The 19,725-nt window shown below is 34.9% G+C and overlaps 1 protein-coding gene across 1 annotated transcript in view; it reads left to right on the top strand.

Annotated features, from left to right (window-relative positions):
- The window catches only part of LOC128229801 (integrin alpha-6-like), a 74,483-nt gene that overhangs the window by 8,775 nt on the left and 45,983 nt on the right, over positions 1 to 19,725 (top strand). The window contains exons 2-3 of the mRNA XM_052941625.1: positions 15,515 to 15,642; positions 16,080 to 16,165. Coding sequence (XP_052797585.1) covers positions 15,515 to 15,642; positions 16,080 to 16,165 — 214 coding nt within the window. The remainder of the gene's footprint in view (positions 1 to 15,514; positions 15,643 to 16,079; positions 16,166 to 19,725) is intronic.

The raw sequence follows: 19,725 nt of genomic DNA, 5'->3' as shown, positions 1-19,725 counted from the left end.
AAACAAATTAATCTTGCCAAACTCTTAACTCTTAAACTGCTTGGTAGCCTTTTTAACTCAGACCAAGGAAATCAACTGCTGGAGTGTATTTCTTATCGTGAAATAGGTTGGTTCTAGATAGTTATTCATCATGTGCAACATTTGATGGCTCATTTGTTCGATTTTGTCAGAAATTCTTAGACGCTCTTGAATAAGGCTTTCATTTCGAAACCTCATCTGCTCAGATATAAATAAATCTTTTCTCAACAAGATAGGATTGTCATTTCAATCTCTGTAAAAGGCTTCGGTTGGAATCCATATTAATTCTATAAATCGTCTATTCTAGAGTGTATTTGACAGAGCTTTTAACTGAAAACTCCAGAAAATATGCTAAAAATTTCTTTCTTCTAGCTAAAGAAGTTCATTTGAGCTCAAATTGTGCTATTAATTTAATCCATGATTGCTTTAAACTCTTTTCATCAAAAGATGTTTCAGAGTGTTTACTTGATGATTTAATTTCCACCATACTTTTCATCGCCTTCTATTTATTCAATATTAAATAGGAATCATGTTTGCATATTGTTGATATTGAATCAATGGTCTTGTTAAGCCATTTTGGCAGAGTTATAGCAAAGGTCTGTTTGCTGAAGCAGTATCGATAGGGCGGCTAATTTTGTCTTGCTCCCATTTGATTGTCCATGAGAGATAATGATTATTATATTCTGGTTACTTCATCGATCATATTGGGGCATTTCCGTTTTTTATGGTTTTTATGACGGGTTATTGAAATAAACGTGGAGGCTTCAGGACAGGTTTGTCGATATCGGCGCTGATTGCAGCTGAGTCAGCAGTAAACAAAAAAGGGCTTGTCCATCTTTATTTGAGACTTAAATAAAAGCACACTTGTTTTTTTTTTCCTGTATTTTTACGACAGTTTCATAGTTGTTTATTATAATGACATAAAACTTCAGTGTTTTTTTTCCCATTCCAAATACCATGCAAAACATACACTAATTTTTTTGCCACAATTAAATTAAAATTTATGATATCTCTTCTCAAGATAAAAACAGAAAGGCTCTGCATGACCTCCATCATGAAAATGGTGAGAAAAAAACCAACATGTAATTAATTTTGTATGATGATAAGTAAATGGTTGACATTGCTTGGTCTCGTGTAATGTTATCTGGTCTCGTGTAATGTTATCTGGTCTCGTGTAATGTTATCTGGTCTCGTGTAATGTAATCTGGTCTCGTGTAATGTTATCTGGTCTCGTGTAATGTTATCTGGTCTCGTGTAATGTAATCTGGTCTCGTGTAATGTTATCTGGTCTCGTGTAATGTTATCTGGTCTCGTGTAATGTTATCTGGTCTCGTGTAATGTTATCCCTTTCCAGTTGATCCATTCCCTTCTTTTTCTTCTCACATGTTCATCTCTCCCTTCTATTGTATCAGTCTTATATATATATCTCCTACCTTTTCTCTCCTACACCTAATAGCTTCGAAAGTGGTTTGAGCGGCAATTTAGGGTTCGGAAAGTCCCAGAATTCTAATTCCAAACCACATCATACCAAAAGACACTTGAAAAATAATTGGAACAGGTTATAAAATTGCTCTCTTTTACCTGGACATGTTAAAGAAGACATCTCCTTGAAAAGTTGAGCTAGCTAGGGTATCACACTCGGATCTCATTGTTATAATCCTTATGTACATGTGTATACTCTGTTTCTTCTGAGAATTGCAGGCATTTAATTACTTTTAAGTCATTATGGCAGGGTCAAGCCATTATGCAGCCGCTGCTGGCAATAGCAGACCTGAGAAAATACAGCAACACCAACCTTCTTGGTCTGAAATAATAAAATTGCAAGAAATTCAGAACAGTATTCCTTATAAACCTTTACATTATAATGTGTTTCAGCTGTAACATGTGGAATAACATTGTATAGTAACGATTCTCTGATACATTTATATGTAATCAACATCAGACAAGGTTATTTTGTGGAAAAAGCAATATTTCAAAACCGTCAGTTTTAAGGTAAGCCATCCAACATTACAAGATGCAAGCAAGTGTTAGTGCATTTTAGATATATTAACATTAATATTATTTCTATGTTTAATTTGTATTGAATAATTATTGTGTTAACCATCTTTGCATGGGTTACGTTTTTGAATAACACAATAATGATGCCACTATTATGACATGATGTATTAAAGGGAGGTAATACAAACAATATTCCTATATCAAAGGGAGGTAATATTTAAAAAAAATCTTACTTGATTATAAAGCTGCTTATTAAATTATTTCTTTAACAACATAATGTCTAACTGTCTAAATAAAAAAGCTCTTGGTGCAAACTTACCATATTCAAACATAACATATTATAACATTGAAATAAATTTAAATGATGGATGGATACCCTTAATGGAATAAATTGATTTATATGCATTCCAGAACTTATTTCGATACGCAAGGAAATTAATGCAGTTTTCATTGTAAAAGAATGTGCAATAATACAAGTGCATTTGCACTAAAAACTGAAGCAGTAAATTGTTGGCTGGGTGAAACATTGTAGGTTGAAGTTAAGCCAATATTACATTTCCATTTCCTTTTAAGATTAAACTGCAAAATGGATTTGAAAATTTAAAGCCCCCCTCAAATGATATCTTACGAGTAACATAAGTAATAGTTAGAATTGTGTATAATCCAAATGAATGAAAGGGGAGCATTTGAAACCTGGCAGTGATACCTTTAATAGTCATGAAGATTCTTGTACACAATTAATCTTCTGATGAATAAGAAAATATCTGCAGACAGGGTCCCAAATTATTAATTTTAGCGTGGATGCCCTAATTGAGGTGCCGGGGATCTTTTCTTGGATCTACTTTTTGACTCTGTATCATGAACAATGAATGACTTAACCTTTAACTCGAAAACATGAGGAAAATTCCGATGAAAGGCGATGAAAGGCATTCTAGGCCTGCCTTTTTGTGCCACCTGCTGAGGTCATGCGTATAAAAAAAAATTACGTTATTATACACAATGACCGTGGCAATTTTATTGCCGGAAGTTGTGTTTTTATGTTTTAAGCATGTTTTCAGTCGACCCTTTTATTGATTTACACGGATATGGTTATGTTTATAAATTAGCTACATGCAGCAGATACTGATTGTTATTTCATGTTTTTGACTCCAATTTTGTGGATTTTAAAAGTTGTGAGTTACTAAGGGTTCTCAAAAGACACACGCAGGGCGCCTTTTATATGACATATACGGTATTTAGGTTATAAACTAATGAATGGTAAACTATAACTAATTGTGATATGTAATTCCTTGTTACTAAGTAATGACTGGACAGTCAGTGACCTATTAGTTAACACGCAGGCTTTGCTCATTAATCATTGCTTTCCATGTATATATATGTGATCAAATCATTGACCTTGTTATGATTGTTAAGTGTTAAGTTTAATTGTTTTTGACTTGTATTATAAATGAGGCATTGATCTAGAGAGAGCAATAGGGACCATTGTTATAAAAAAAATTAATTTGTAATACGTGAACTGGTAATTTTTAAAACCTGAAATTATAGTTTATTGTTGAAAATTAGGCAAGTTGACCATTAATAAAGTATGACATCACGTCCATTTTTTCAATTCATTCCTTAAATAAAGTTTAAAAAGTTTTCAAAGTTTAAAAAAAAAGAATTCAGGCATTTTAATAGCCCTGAGCTGGCCCCAATTTCTCGAAACTTCTTAAGCTAATCTCACTATTTTTGTTGTTCTATAAAATGTGTTATATTAACTTCTTCAAGAATTTTTAGAAATTTTGTAGGAATAATCTGTATGATTATCCGAATAAACCATTTTTCATTTATCAAAATCCATTTTCAATATGAATTTTGGCTAATTGAAATAAGCGACTTAAGCCTGTTAAGCTTAATCAATCAATTAAGTTTTGAGAAAGTGGGGACTGGTGTCAACAGCTTTGTTATTCTGCAAACGCTTAAACTGAAGGGCAGTATTATTCTCCAAAACTGTTCAAGATATTCAAAGGAAAATAATAGCATTATCATGTGTATCAATTTAAAGGCACATATAACTCTGGCTACAATAGTTGCGCAGGTCAATTTTAAGTGCCCCTTTGGAAGAGAGATCAAAAGTAGAACAGTTTTGGAAAAATAATGGTTCTGTGTCCTTCAGGAAACTATTAGAATTGTTGATCAATACCACTTCGTTCTGGCTTGTTGGAAACATGCATGGTAGATTTCCTATGTGTAAGATAATTGATGTAAATAATCATTTTACCGAGAGTAATCTTTTACAGCATTTTTTTCTGGGAGGGTACATTTCTCTTGTAATCTTGTATTTGTAAACTAATTTGAGAGAGTTGTAGAACAAATCATTGTTAGGCAATTTAACCTCAGGGAAACCTTTTGGACAGTGATATAATGTTAAGGTCTAGCCTAGCAATAAAAGTGTTTGGGGAAAAAAGCATTAAATTTGCCCCCCCCCCCCCCAAAAAAAAAAAAAAATAGGGTGAGTTCGTTCAATTATTTTTTATTTGTCTGTTTTTCAAACACAGAAAAATCAATGCATATATAATGTCTAGTCTTTAATTCTGTTGTTTGCTGGCGCGGTCCTTGTGCAAAATCTTTGGTCATTACTCATAAACTTAAAAGATATTCAGTTGAAACTTGGTTAAACAAGTTGATAGAGACAATACGCATATCAAGGCACATAACTCCGGCTTGATTGATAGTCGAGTTATGAGCATGAGAAGAAGAAGGAGAAAACAACAGACAATTTAAGCATTGCCATCACTCAGACCGTGCATTTGTTTATCTCATTTGTTTACTGACAGAAAAAAGTCCAAATATTAAAGCAGATGTATATATAATGTGCTAACCTTCCTGTCCATGGGGTCAAATTAATTCAAAATCCCATTCTGTCAATTGGCCCCTCAAAAAAAGGTCAAGGGCTAAGAGATAAATTCATAATATAGATGGGAAAACTGCCATTTGTTCAGTATAATACATGTTTACGGCTAACGTTTGCTGTTTGGTTCCTCGAGATGCTTGCAGTATATATGCGCTGCATTGCAGCAGGGATACAAAACAAAACATTTGCTAGCGTTTAATAAACGCTCACTTTACTGAATGCACTGCTTGTAACAAACTTTTTTTTTGTCACAGCCTTATTATGTTTGTATATTTCACATGAATGAGAGAGTTATGATGAGGTCGGTAAATGTCAGGCATTTCCCCAATGTAACTGATGCAACAGTCAGCTATTATCACAATGAAGTTATTTACTGGGAAACATTGGCACCGTTCTGTCACGGAATCTGTTTGCATGCATGCTTTGGGCTTGGTATGATAGGTATGATTATTAATTGGCAGAAACTGGGTGTACAAATTTGCAGTTTTATCATACATTCATACATGCACCTAACAGAAATGCCCCCCCCCCCCCTCCCATTTTAGTATGCTCGCGGCATTGAAAGGGTTGGACCCGTTGGTGCGTACATGTTAGTGTGGGGATGTGAATATAAATTTGGCAGAACTGGCGATGCACATGCTTGCAAATTATATGTTTTATACAATTTGGTATGCCGGATTTGGGTACATGATGGATTGACTCACTAAAATATCTAGATGGGTAGTATTGGTATGGGTAGGGGTATATACTGTGCATAATATTTGTATATCCATTCTAAATGGTTGTCAAATATGCATTTTTATTACTTTTAACCTACCTGAGTGATACCTTTCATTTTTTGCTGATGTCTGTTTTCCTTAGAAAAAATAATGTCGAGATGTATTGTCAGGTATACACCTAGACTTTTTTTTCTGCGAAAAACAAACAAGCAGGAAATGAAAGGAATCACTCAGGTAGGTTAATTGTTTACGTCTGATGTATTATCAGCATTGAAGCCTTAAATGTTTTTTCTTTTACAATTAATTAATGTCATAGTGCTACAAAAACTTTAATGTTTGCCATAACTCCAAAACCGTTCAAGATATTTAAATGAAACTTGGTACACATGTTGCCAGAGACAATATGCATGGGAATAGCAAGGTGCATAACTCTGGCGTTAATCATTATTGAGTTATGCCTTCTTTGTTTGACTGTAATTGTAACAGAAAATTGAACAGACATATTTAAGTGTCACCACTCTTGTTTTTAAGTGTCACCACTCTTGTTATTTTTTGGTTATGCTCAGGTGTTAATATTTAACTATTTTTTTTATCTGAAGAAATTTGATCACAGTTATTATAGACGTGCCTTCGTTTCCTCAACGTCATGCAGATTGATTAGCTTTTGCGATATATGAGACATCAAATTTTAATAAAGGTATCAAACTGTCCATTTCGGAAATATGGATGAATAAATAGGCTAACTCTATGAATTTAGAATGTAAGATGAGATTGATCTAATTATTTGATATTCAGAAAAAAAGAAGCATAAACAAGTTTTTTTGAGTCTCAGCTTTGTATGGGGTTTGTTTGCCATCTAGGAGTGAGTTTTCTGAATGAAAGGTGAAACTACCATATATGTTGACATTCCGATTTTTGGATTGGTTTGGCATTTAAGTGTTTTATTTCAGTTATGGTTAAAGTATTATAGGACAAAAAAACTTTGTTAGTACTATTTAGTCTTTTAAGGCCTTAAAAAAGAACGGTTTGGTTAGTGTTACATTATTTTCAAAAACAAATACTGGGTTTGAAGGTAGGCTTTTTATCTTATATTTTAAATAGGCTTTATGTAAGAACGTTATTGTCATCATCCTGGAAAGAGAATTGGAGGTTTTGAACTACATATTGAAACACATTCTTAAAAAAGAATATAAAAAAAATATAAAAAATAATTTAAAAATATACCTCGATCAATATAAAAAGGGTAGGGTATGATGGCCTATTTCATAACCAGAACCAAATGTTTGTTGTTTTTTCAGGCCTTAAATGTAAAATGTAATTATCTTTCTTTTCTAGGGTACCTGATCATTAGTAATTTAATTAAGTAACAAATTAGAACTATAAAATCTTCTTTTTCCAAACAGTGTAAATAAAAATGTAGATTGAACATTGACAGAACTTAAAATAGCTATATACCACCTGGTCACCCATCCTGAAACTGCAGTAATCATTTCATAATGTCATTTATATGTAGAAAACAATTAGATACAGTATTATACACCAGAACCCATCATTTAAGAACCTACGCCACCCAGTATTTATAATTGTTATTTAGAGCCCATATATATAATTTTTGGTGGCACACTAATTTAAGTCCCTGAGCAATGACAATTGCATTTTACACCCCAAAGTTATGTAAAGCCACAATTCTTAACAACTAAACCAAATGATTTAATGCCACTGATTGGTTACTTAAATAAGAAATTAAGATTAATCATCATTTATGCAAACAAAAGTAAAGGGGCCGCTCACCATAAGATTCTGGTCAGCGTACTATGGATGTTCTTAGAATGTTTCTAGAGTGAGGTGGACACATTTGGCACGTGCCTATATAGCGTGTGACTAACGTTGCATGACTAACGTCTGACTAACACATGAGGAGTTTGTACCAGCGACCAAGAAAGACACCCCTGAAAACTTCGCGTGTGCTGATGTGTCACTGACTTTCTCACAACGCTCTTCTGGTCAATACCAGCGACCACAGACTATTACAAACTTTTTCTCAAATGTCAAAGAAGGCTGATCAGAAAGCTATGGTGTGAGGGCTTCATCATCACAGAACAATAATTATAGAAATTATACTCTTGGAATTACTAGAATATGTGAAATGGAATGACAGCTTTTAATCGACACTTTAACATTTGGCACATCTCAGGCATGGAATTGAAAATTAAGGGGTTAAGTGTGCTGCTCATTTTATTCCTACTCATTTTCAATTAGCTTTTATAATGAAGCTGTTAATTTACAAGAACCCTGTGGCAGGTTTTAATAGATGGCACCTTTTGATGTTGAAACATTAAACCCTGGCCATGACTGAAGGGCCTGGTTGTGAAAAGGTAATTCTGGAAAACTTGGGTCTAGAATGTAGAATCACGGAGAAAGTATCTGAGAGGCTTAAACAGATTTAAGGCCGGGGATCCTATATAACTCAGATAGGATTTTCGTAAGACATGATCGAGGCCCGTTTAAACATGACCCTTTTTATGTTTTGAGAATATAAATAACATTAATTAAAGTGAACAGTGCACATAAATATTCTAAATTTTTCCTAGTCCTTAGTGTTTAACACATGTATTTAAAAAAAACTGCAAACAGGCGCATCCGATGTACAATTATACAAGCCATTAACTTTACCGCACTTATTTCTGGAGAATTGTTTCTTGGTAGAATTTCATTTTTAATAGTTTTATAAACTGCCTATCGTAATGTTAACTGCCTCACAGTTAGCTTTTTTAATTGCCTTATGCATTCCGAAAATCTGAGAAATTTGTGTAGCTGCAAATAAATACATATTTTCATTAATATTTTATAATTATAATAAATGCAATTTCCATTAAAATAAATTGCATTTCCAAGCACTCAATATCCCAGAAACTCAATTGATGTCACATGTGTAAGGCTCTGATATGTTACGCCTCAGCCAGGAAGCTGCTCATATCCGCATTTTAACATCACTGGTTTAACTCCCCCTTTGGGAGTATTAATGCACCAGGCCGTAATTAATGTATTGGCGCGGTTACATCACATGTTTTAGTAACAAGCTCCAGGGGTGTAGCTAAGGACAATGAGTAAGATTTGATTTTAGGCCCGGAGATTAGGATGTTTTAATAACATATTTTTTACCTTATTCATATACAAATATTGACCTGCATTCATTATGGAATTTGGCCATCTGGTAGAGTTATTATAGAGTACTAACATTCAATGATTAAACAAAAATATTGGGTTAAAAAAAATGGGGACCCCATTCCCCCATGTTACAATAAGTAAGGGCAGGGGGAGGTATATCAGGGGCTGAACTAAATAGGCCCCTGCATTCACAATGCCAAAAAGTATTCTTTTACAACATTAATGTACCCAAAATTCACAATCCTATTTTTTTTTCTGGTTTGTCAATTCTTAACTCAATAGTGCAGATATATTTGAATGTAGTCTTATTCCCATAAAAACCCCTTCAAATAAACACAGGGCCATAATGGGGGCTTATTTTGCTTTGTTTGATAATTTTATATACTTACTATGGTTAATTCACAATTTAAGGCAGACTTGGACCGCTATTTACACAATTTTAAGTGCCCTGCATGGTCCCTGAAAAATTCACATAAGGTTGGAAAAAGACCACACTGGAAAATGATGTGCGGGCCTGGAGTCTCAGGCCTTATATGTGGAGCTACACCAGTGATAAGATCAAGAGACTTTTAGTGCATTTTATGCTTCACAGATGTTCAATATAAATCATGCAATAACAATTCAATTATGTTTGATACCAGAAATTGATTGGATTGTTGGATTGACCGGTGATATTGATCACGTTATGCAATTTTTAGCCACTGTTTATTGAAAAAGATGAGTTAAGCACATCTGTTTTTCAAAAACGTTTTTGAAGTATTTTAGTAACACTTTAAACTTTAAAGTTTGGCATAATGGTAGAAGTGCAAAATCTTGAACCTTCGCCATTAAACTCAAAAAGTGTTAATAGATATTTAAACCAATACTTGGTACATATCATCATCATGTTGCCAGTTTAGATTTAGAATAGACCTGATGGCCCATATTCTGACTAACAATATAACTTGAGTCAAAGTTTGAGACCCAGACTGAGACAGTCAGAATTCTTTAATGTTTCAAAATATCAATAATAAAATTAATGTTGATGAAAGATGCGTGTGTCCGTGCGTGCGTGAGTGCGTGCGTGCATGCGTACATACATGCGTGTGATTGCAGATCAGATTATTTGTGTCAGATACAGCATTTTCTTCTGTAATAGAAATTTTACAACAATATTAAAAGTTTGCTTTTCTGAGTCTCACTAATCTCAGTTTCAAGATGTTTGTAAACAATGGACCAAGAATTCTGCTTTAATTGTGGTCAAATTATGTCCCATTTTGGAAGGAGAAAAGACAGATGGGCATCTGAGTGTTGCTTTGCGGCACAACCCTCCCTCATTTCACTGCAACTTTCATAGCAGGTATTCTCTGTAAAAGTTCCATTGAGACTCTCCTCCTTCATATAAACAGACAGATTGCATCAATAAAGCTTTGTTGAACCAGGACTCTAATTGAAGTTAATAGCCCACAAGAGGCCCATTGTAATACACCTAATTTACATTAAATGTCTGAAATTGTTTCCTATATATTTGCTGTAATATGTAAACAAATTCTGCCATTTTTTTGGTAATTAAGTTTCCATTTATTCAGATCTTTGCATAGAAAAAAATCTTAATTTTGCTGATGTTTCGTTATTGTTCCACGCAGAATTCTTGTTACTCATTGTTATGTACGCTTACTGTAAGAGATTATGATAGGGAAAGAATTTGATGATGGTTTTGCAGATAATTATGTCAGAATTATAAGAAAAGACAAAAATTGAGTAAGACATTGATAATGTTTTCCAGCTGTTTTGTTTTTTGAACAAATGGTAACGCTGCAGGTGTAATTAACATAATTGTTTGTAAAGTTGTATTTTTTGTGGTAATTAAAGCTTTAAAAGCATGGAGTAAGTGACTAACTGCATCTGACAGGTATATAATAAACCCACGCATCGTCTGCAACCATGGTACTTTATTCCAAGCCTTCACTTCAGTTAATCTTGGAAACAATTGATTGACATAATTTCGTTTAATGAAAAAGCATGCGGGATGGGAGACGACTCTTCTTCCAATGAATTTGAATATTGCAATAAATTTCTCTTCAATAACCCTTTATTGGCAGCTAAGCTTCCATAGGCGAGTGGTCAAGGCTGCTGTCAAAAAAGTTGTTGTGAAAAGGCAGACTGGGTTCAAATCAAGCTTTCACCAGAATATTTTTTCTAGTGGGTTAACATTGGTATGTGGTGTCTGTGCATGCATTGGTACCTTGCGGAACCAATGAAACTGCCTCATTAATAATTCATGATTAAGAGATTTTCCATAATCCCCCAAGGTAAACTACAAAGCATAGCAGAGTAGTGTATTGAGGTTATGCCATGATGTCTTAATAAACCATGTCTATAAAAGCTCATGCATTTACAACAATACATATATTGATAGTTTCGCCTAGAAATTTCAGCTTTCGATTCAACTGTGATTCAAACGATCTGAATATGGATAGTTTGCAGCAATTTTGGTGCAAAGTCTGGGGTAAAAAAGGTATTCATGAAATGCTGGTTATTATGTAATGCCTGATAACAATTTTTGGACTCGCAGAAAACTCTAGTCGGTAAGTCCCTGACACATATTTGTTCAAGCTACTGCGTGGTACTGACCATAGCCCCATGATTAAACATTCATTGAATACCATAATTACTGCCTGACCCTTATATTATATACCTAAGGGACTCCCTATTTGTCAAGCATAATTTTTTAGAATCAATCGACCCCGAGCTGAAAATTCCTTGCAAAAACCCTGATTTCAGGATCCAGCAATTTGCATTGATTCTCTTGTGACTGCAGTCGCATGATGGAGATTTATATTCCATCAAAAGACAAAATGCACCGATGCCATGATTATGATATTTTCCATTTATAAGTAAAAAAGAATAATTAATTATTGAACAGTCTGTCTCAATGATCAAGATTCTAATTATAAATTGTCGCTGTCTACCCAAGTCTCCAAGTGCCACACATGGGTTTTCCATCAGTCTTTAATTAAAACAGAAGTGATGCAGGGCTTGTAAAAGGCTAGATAAATATGTTTTATATTTTCATCCCTTTCCGCTCTCAGGTCTGAAATGTTCCGCCCAACCTTTGAAAAAAATATGGCCTTGGCAATGAAAGAAATGAAATTAAAGGGAAAAAGGGCGTCAAAATTTAATGTACCGGTATCAGTGGATTATTTTGTTTGAATGAAATAATAATCTCCATGATAATATAAAATTATTTATATAATGCTTAAGACAATAGAAAAAATATACTCAATGTTCTGTATATTGTGTATGAGTTCTGTTCTGTTTATTTTTTTTTAAAAATATTTGAATGAGAATTTAAAGTTATTTTGTTCTGTAAAATTTTATTGTCTATGAGTGTTCTGTTCTGTTCTTTTTTATTTAATTTTTAAAATATTTGAATGAGAATCCATCCGTTATTTTTTTTCGGCCTAATTACAATACTTGTCACGACATTAACGTCTGTAATGAGGAGGTTTCATTTTCAGCTGCTCACATCAGGCATGTTTCAGGGAGGGGAAATTGAAATCCCTTATTGTTTGCTTTGTCTTTGATGTATTTCCATGTGTCAGCATTAAACTCTGCGCTTCTAAGGGTTGCTGATGACTCATAACTGATGTTCTATTGTTGCAAAAAATGCTGGATGTAATTTTGGGGTAAAAAAAATATTGGAGAAATTTAAGAGAGAAAAAAAATTCATTGTGGATATATTTAGATATATATGTTCTCCAGAGAGTCGCGGTTATCATAAGAAATTGATCAAAAAGGTCAACATCGATTACTATTTAAAAAAAAAATATATATATTTTTTTTTACAGAAACTGTTCCTGGAAACTTTTCAAGCGTGGATATGCATAAATAATTTGAAGTTATATACTCAAGACACTCAGCAGCTTTCTCCCCATCTCCCAAACTCTCAGCCCCCATCCCCCATACTCCCACCCTCTCAGCCCCAATCCCCCCAACTCCTACCCTCTCCGCCCCAACACTCAGCCCCCATCCCCCCAAGCCCCCATCCCCCCAACTCTCACCCTCTCAGCCTCAACACTCAGCCCAAATCTACCCCAACTCCCACCCTCTCAGCCCCAACACTCACCCCCCCCCCCCCAACTCCTACCCTCTCAACCCCAACACTCAGCCCCCATCCACCCATTCAAGCGTGGATATGCATAAATAATTTGAAGTTATATACTCAAGACACTCAGCAGCTTTCTCCCCATCTCCCAAACTCTCAGCCCCCATCCCCCATACTCCCACCCTCTCAGCCCCAATCCCCCCAACTCCTACCCTCTCCGCCCCAACACTCAGCCCCCATCCCCCCAAGCCCCCATCCCCCCAACTCTCACCCTCTCAGCCTCAACACTCAGCCCAAATCTACCCCAACTCCCACCCTCTCAGCCCCAACACTCACCCCCCCCCCCAACTCCTACCCTCTCAACCCCAACACTCAGCCCCCATCCACCCAACTCCCACCCTCTAAGCCCCAACACTCAGCCCCCCCCCCCCCCCCCAACTCCCACACTCTCAACCGCAACACTAAGCCCCCATCCACCCAACTCCCACTCTCTCAGCCCCAATCCCTCCAACTGCCACCCTCTCAGCCCCAACACTCAGCCCCCATCCCCCCAACTCCCACCCTCTCAGCCCAAAAACTCAGCCCCTATCCCCCAACGCTGGCACTCCTGTCTATCTGTGGACTACGTATGGAGTAACTTAACATCTTTCTATGAAGTGGAAAAGTTGAGGACTTGTGATTAAAACATTTGATATCATTAATTAACTATCCCCCTAACCTGTTCCATATCTCCAAAATAATGTTTTCTTTCACTTGCCACTAGAAGTAAGATTAAATGACTCTCTCAATTTTCTCATTAACAAGCTTTTGTAGTAATCACTGTAAAACAAACAGACAGATCTTGGAAGTTTGTTATTCTATGTTGACAGAGTTGAAAGGATATCTTCCACTTGTGAGACAAATCTTACATTTTTTCTCCCATTGTTTTGACTTTCACTGGTTACAGTGAAAGAAGGCATTACTTTCCCAAAGATTACAAAAGTCTGGAGAGCATTTCCATTGTGTAAGCATTTCTATGGTTGAGTAAAGGCATCTTAGAAATAATTTGACTCTAGGGAATAATACTGGTATCTGTTATACAAAGAACAAATTAACAAGAAAAAATTCATCCAATTATATACTAAATGATTCTTAAATCTGGAAAGGGGCCCAAACTTGATCATGCATGGGCCACTTTGTGCATTTTTGCCCAGCCCTTTAGTGGGTTTTCGCCCTTCGATCATATCCAAACATGGAAGGGCAAAAATCAGCCACTGTGTTTAAATGAGCAAGGGGTTGTTACACCTCGCTGCCTCCCCCCTTTCCCCTAAGTATATTTTTTTATAACTTTTTATCTTATTTCATTCTTGAGTCCTTATACCTGCATTACTGGGCCTGGTCTGTCATTTCAATCAAGGTTGTACGGCTTAGGATTGTAGATTTCCAGGGGCATAATCTGGTTTCTGGCATAGATGTGTTTCAGTAGTAAACTGTGACCTTTTGACCTTCTTTCTCATTTTTTAAAGCTACAGCAATGAAGTTTAGATCATGTGTTCAGTTTTGAAAACAAATATCTGTGCTGTGCTTTGATGACCTTGATTGTGACCGTTTGACCTACTTTCTTATTTTTAAAGCTACAGTGAAGTTTGGACCAGTTGAATATAGTTTATGAAAAACAAATATCAATTTTGTCCTTCAAACATTGACTTTGACCTTATGACCTACTTTCTAAGTTTTATAGGTACAGCAATGAAAATAATAGACTATTTGTACACAAATCTTCATGATTATTGACATTGGCAGCTGAATTTTTTACCTACTTTTTATTTTTGAAGCTGCAGCAATGAATTTTGGGTCAATTGTGTACAGTTTTAAAAACAAATATCAAGCTTAGATATTTGGTATGTAGCACTGTCTGATGGTCCTCTACCAAGATTTTTTTAAATTATGCCCTTTGGTTCTTAAAGGCCCCGCTCTGAGGTTCACCTATGTTACATTGATATATATAGAAGAAAAACTCTTTTTGTCTGAAACAATTTAGGTCCATCATGGGCCTCTTGTTATAGTTAGAGTAGAGTGAGCTACAGCTGATAATTTCCGAATAATGAAATACTATTCATTTAATCTAAAATGGGCTATTCACATTCTGTAATGGTAATAATATTTTTATCATGACGTTACCAAGTGGGATACTTATAGAAATGTGAAGAATAGTGAAGGTTTAATTACCTCTAAAGTGGAAAGATCGTTATTTGCGATATTAAACCTAAGTGGGCACTCCTGCCAAGGTTATTTTATACTATATGCACTATTTCCACTCTGGAGTTTCTAAGTTCAAGGAAAATTGTTAAAAAAGAGAAAAATTATGTCAATGCAATCAATTTTTTTTTGCATTTTGAATTATGTATGCCATTGACCCAGGGTTCTCAAAAAGAACCAGCTGTCGGGTAAAATGTACAGTTCAATTTGTTTTTTAGTCGGTTGGAATTTACGATTTTTTTTAAAACAAATGGAAAATCGTTGGTTACATTTCTTCTTAGGACGTTTCAGCCCAAAGTTATTGGGAACCCTGGCAATCTGCTTGACAACTGACTGAGCAAGGAAATTCTATGTTTGATTACAAATAAAAGAAATGTTCTTGTTTATTTTCAGTATCCTAGTAGGAGCCCCAAACCTCAATATTGCCCAGTCTAACGAGAACAACACGGGCGGCATTTTCAAATGTAATGCCCTCTCAACGTTAACCAATGATTGTCAACTACTGCTTCAAGATGAATATGGTGGGTGCTAACCTCAAGTTGTCATAATAAAAGTAATAATCTCACAGGGTAGGACGAGTCGTCAAATTGTCTACTTTCTATATCTTCGTTAACCAGCGACTTTTTGGAAAATGAGGAAAAATTCATAATTCAGCTTGATGTTAAATACAGTGAAATATTATCTTTTTTGAAAATAGTAATGTCCTTATCATGCATTCAGGGCAAAAAAGTTTGAAGTCAGACCTGTGAGTTTGTATTGTTTTAAAAGAACAAGGTGACAGTAGGTGCACATGGTTGTTAGCGATTGAAAATCAGTAACCCCAACAAGAGCAGGTCCATCACTTTGGTTAAAAAATTGTTGAGTTATCCCCCTTGATGAACATAAGTAATTCAACTGTCTGTGCTGTTTGTACGCCTAATTATCTAATATATATATTATAAGCTTCTGTTTATTTCAGCCTCTAATTCCCAGAAGGACCCAGGTCGAGAAAACCAGTGGCTTGGGGTTGTCGTGCGGAGTGGAGGTGCTGGAAAAGGGGTCGCGGTGGGTAGATTTGGGTTTCCTCATATGCAAACTAATATAGCCATATTAGCCAGGGTTGAAATGGGGCTGTTAGTAGCTGGGGATGTATGGGATTCAAACTCTTTCACAAGGTTGACCACAATTATTCGTCACAAATGTGACTGTCAGACAGAGAGGTACCTCCTCAAACAAATGACAATTTTCAGAATCAAGTCATCTCCAACTTAAAGTATTCCTGTTAATATTTATTAAGATTGTTATTCTTTTTGCTTGCTCTGTTTGTTTTTATTCCATTAGACTACCATCGTTGGATATCCTTGATACACTTAGATGCTATGCTTCGTTGTGAACCATGGCTGATTTTGCTAGGAAAATATCATAATCATGAATAATTTAAGAAACAGTTTTATTGGTTCCGCAAGGTACCAGATGCTTTCTCATCGAAAAATATTCTGGTGTAGTTCTGATTTGAACCAGGTCCACCTTTACAGTACAATCATTTTTGACAGCAGTCTGACATGACCACTCGGCCATGAGGGCCACTGATACTGCAGTGTTATTAAAGAATATTTTAATGTGATATGCGAATTAATTGGAATAAGAGTTGTTTCCCCTGCCTTATGCATATTAATTTAAACAATATTTTGTTAGATAATTGTCCCATAGTTCATATGAAGTATATCGGAATTACGTTCGGTAGTTGCCAATTTGATGCTAGAACGCTTTCATGTTAAATTATATGTCTTTTACATAAAAAAGACTTAAATATAATGTCCAAAATATTTCGAACAGCTGACCAGCTGTTCAACAAGTACAAATGAATAAACGTGAATTACGTGTCAGATCGTTATTATTATTATTATGTAAATGTTTCTCCAATCCTCATAATTTGAAAATTGTCAAATTTTATATTATTATACAATAATGATCAATTATTTGTACTTTCATAGGATAGATCGAATACATGAATCATTTAAATATCCGAATGAATGCATTAAATTATCCAAGCAGAAAGATCTGTTGAAGATAATGTGCACGTCTATTATAATAATTTTGTGTTGCATTTCATTTTAGTCATAGAACCTAAAAAAAATATGTCTTTAACCCAACCAACCCTTATTTTTCGAAGTTTTTATTGCCCAGAGATTGAAAATTGAGATTTAGTGCTGATAATGATATTTTATTTTGGCCCCAAAAAAACATTTGGTAAGGGTTACCTGATCCTACCCACAAAATAGCTGCTGACGGTCCTGCCGTTTCTAAAGAGGGTATTCTGGGGATAGCGGCGGAAATGGGCCGTGTTTTACCTTCCTGGTGGCCCAGGTGCAGTGCCGAGTGACTGCGGTGGTTTTCTTTTCGCTCCCAAAACAACGGGGAATGAGCCTAACCTAGGATGCCCCTGGGGTGCAGGGGCTTTTGGCGAGGATTTTACCAGCAGTTTGTCCCCTCAGGGTGGAGATTGTACCTGGGGTTGGCTGAAATGAAAGTCAAAGTCCTTGCTATTCCCCGGACCGGGGGGGGGGGGGTGTAGTTACAATTAAGTGGTGCATTGCTTTAAATTGCCCAAGGATTGACAAAAGTGACACAGAGAAAATAATTCTGTCAATACCAAACCCATTGAGTATTCATAAAATGTACATAAATATACAAAAAAAAACAACAGCCTACAGGTCTACAGACTCTCATTCCTTTAGGCCTAGTTTGAGGAATGATGTAAGGGCAAAATTAAAAAAAAAAAAGTTCAATTTAGCTGACATATTTGTTTTTAAATTGCAATAAATCAGCTAGACTAGATAGGGATGAGTGACGTAAGCTAAAATGTATTATGAATGCATAGTTGCGTTACATTTTCCTATTGTATATATTATCATTCATGCATAATTGATTAAGTATCATGCTGTGTCAGTGGTTATATCAAGTTCAGGGATTGGTATTTTCGTAATACAAATATTTAACATACTTGCATGAAATTTGTTGACAATTTGGCTAATTTTCTTTAAGTTATCAGGCTGGTATTGTTATTTTCATAATAGTACATATTATGCATATTTGCATGAAATTTGGGGACAGATTTGCAAATTCTCAACAGAATTAGAACAACAAATCGTAATCCCTTTCTATCTGAATATATATAGTGTACAAACATTTTAAGAGGAACGGTTGAAACGGAAGTACAATAATTCATTTCTCAGTTTTTATGCATGTTTGAACACAATTTCCTCTCCACTATTCACATTTGGGGTAACAATAAATAATAAAAGATTTTGTTACATTTTGGCATATATCCCCCCTTTATACACTGTTGCAGAGGTCATTTATTTTCTTTTTAATAAACAAAAAATAAATTTGGCCCAGTAAATTCCTTATTTAAATAAAGTTGCTTGGCAATCCACTTAACTTAATTCCAAAGGATTTATTTAATGGTTCATTTTGTTTATCAAAAATAATTTTCCTTGTAAACATGTATTGCAAGTCCCTTAGTGTATATTATGCATACTATTGTCATTGTAAAGTTCAAAGCATACATTTTGTTAAATGCTAAATTTGTCTGTCTAGCAAAATAAATCAATGTCGGTAGAATAGAGTCCTAGCCTACACCGAATGGATTGTACTAATATTTTCATTAGGGTTTAGATAAACACCCACTGTCCAAATGGGTGGGAAATAAACTCAAATGGCAAATAAATGACCATGTTTCCAGTCTTGCCCTATAATGCAAAATTAGACGTCTATTAAGTGTCAGTGACATTTAACCTTTGACCCAAAGTACTAATGGTATTAGAAGTCAAGCTTTAAAAGTTTTAAAGAAGGCTGTTAAAGATGTTAGGGTCACTTAAAAGTGCACAATATAGGCTGATGTAAAACAAGTTTTTTCATTTAATGCATTTTCAAATTAACAAAACTTCATATGATGTTAAAGCACAATAAGAGGAAGTGCAGTGTACAAGGACCATTACTCTTCTGGAGTAATTGCCCTTTGTTCCATTTTCTTGTTTAACTTGAAAACTGAACTGCATGGAATTTGATATTGAAAAATTGAGCAAAAATTTTGCTCATATTTTTTCTGTACACAGATAATATGCTTTTTTTATCATTTATGTCAAATTAGTAACAAATTAATAATGCATTGAAATCAAAAAAATAATTGCATCTACCTATATTGTGCGCCTTTAAAGCCTAATTTTGTTTAAAGTCTAGCCAAGGATATATACACACAAACTGGACATTGGTCAATGTTTGCCTTGTTATCATTATGGACCAGTATATTTACACTGGCGCTATCATCTGGTATTCAAATAGTTATTACTGTTAGTTAGTACTGATTTGCTTGGATAATGCAGGGTATTTACAAATGATATCTCATGTTTTCATTAAATTTTATATTCTTATGAATATAAGCATTTAAATTTTTTGAAGTTACAATTAGGCCTAATAAAAAAATACATTTGGTTCGGGTAACCCGACCCTACTTACGGAATATGCGCCGACCCTACCGTTTTTATAGTCAGTTATTTTTTTTAATTCTTTTTCAATATGTAGTTTAAACCCTTAAATGCTTACAGAAGATAACTTTAACATCA

The sequence above is a fragment of the Mya arenaria genome, chromosome 1 (genome assembly GCF_026914265.1).
Source record: "Mya arenaria isolate MELC-2E11 chromosome 1, ASM2691426v1".
Taxonomy (NCBI): Eukaryota; Metazoa; Mollusca; class Bivalvia; order Myida; family Myidae; genus Mya; species Mya arenaria.
Note: the sequence above shows the minus strand (reverse complement) of the source record. Positions and strands in the feature narration are given on the sequence as shown.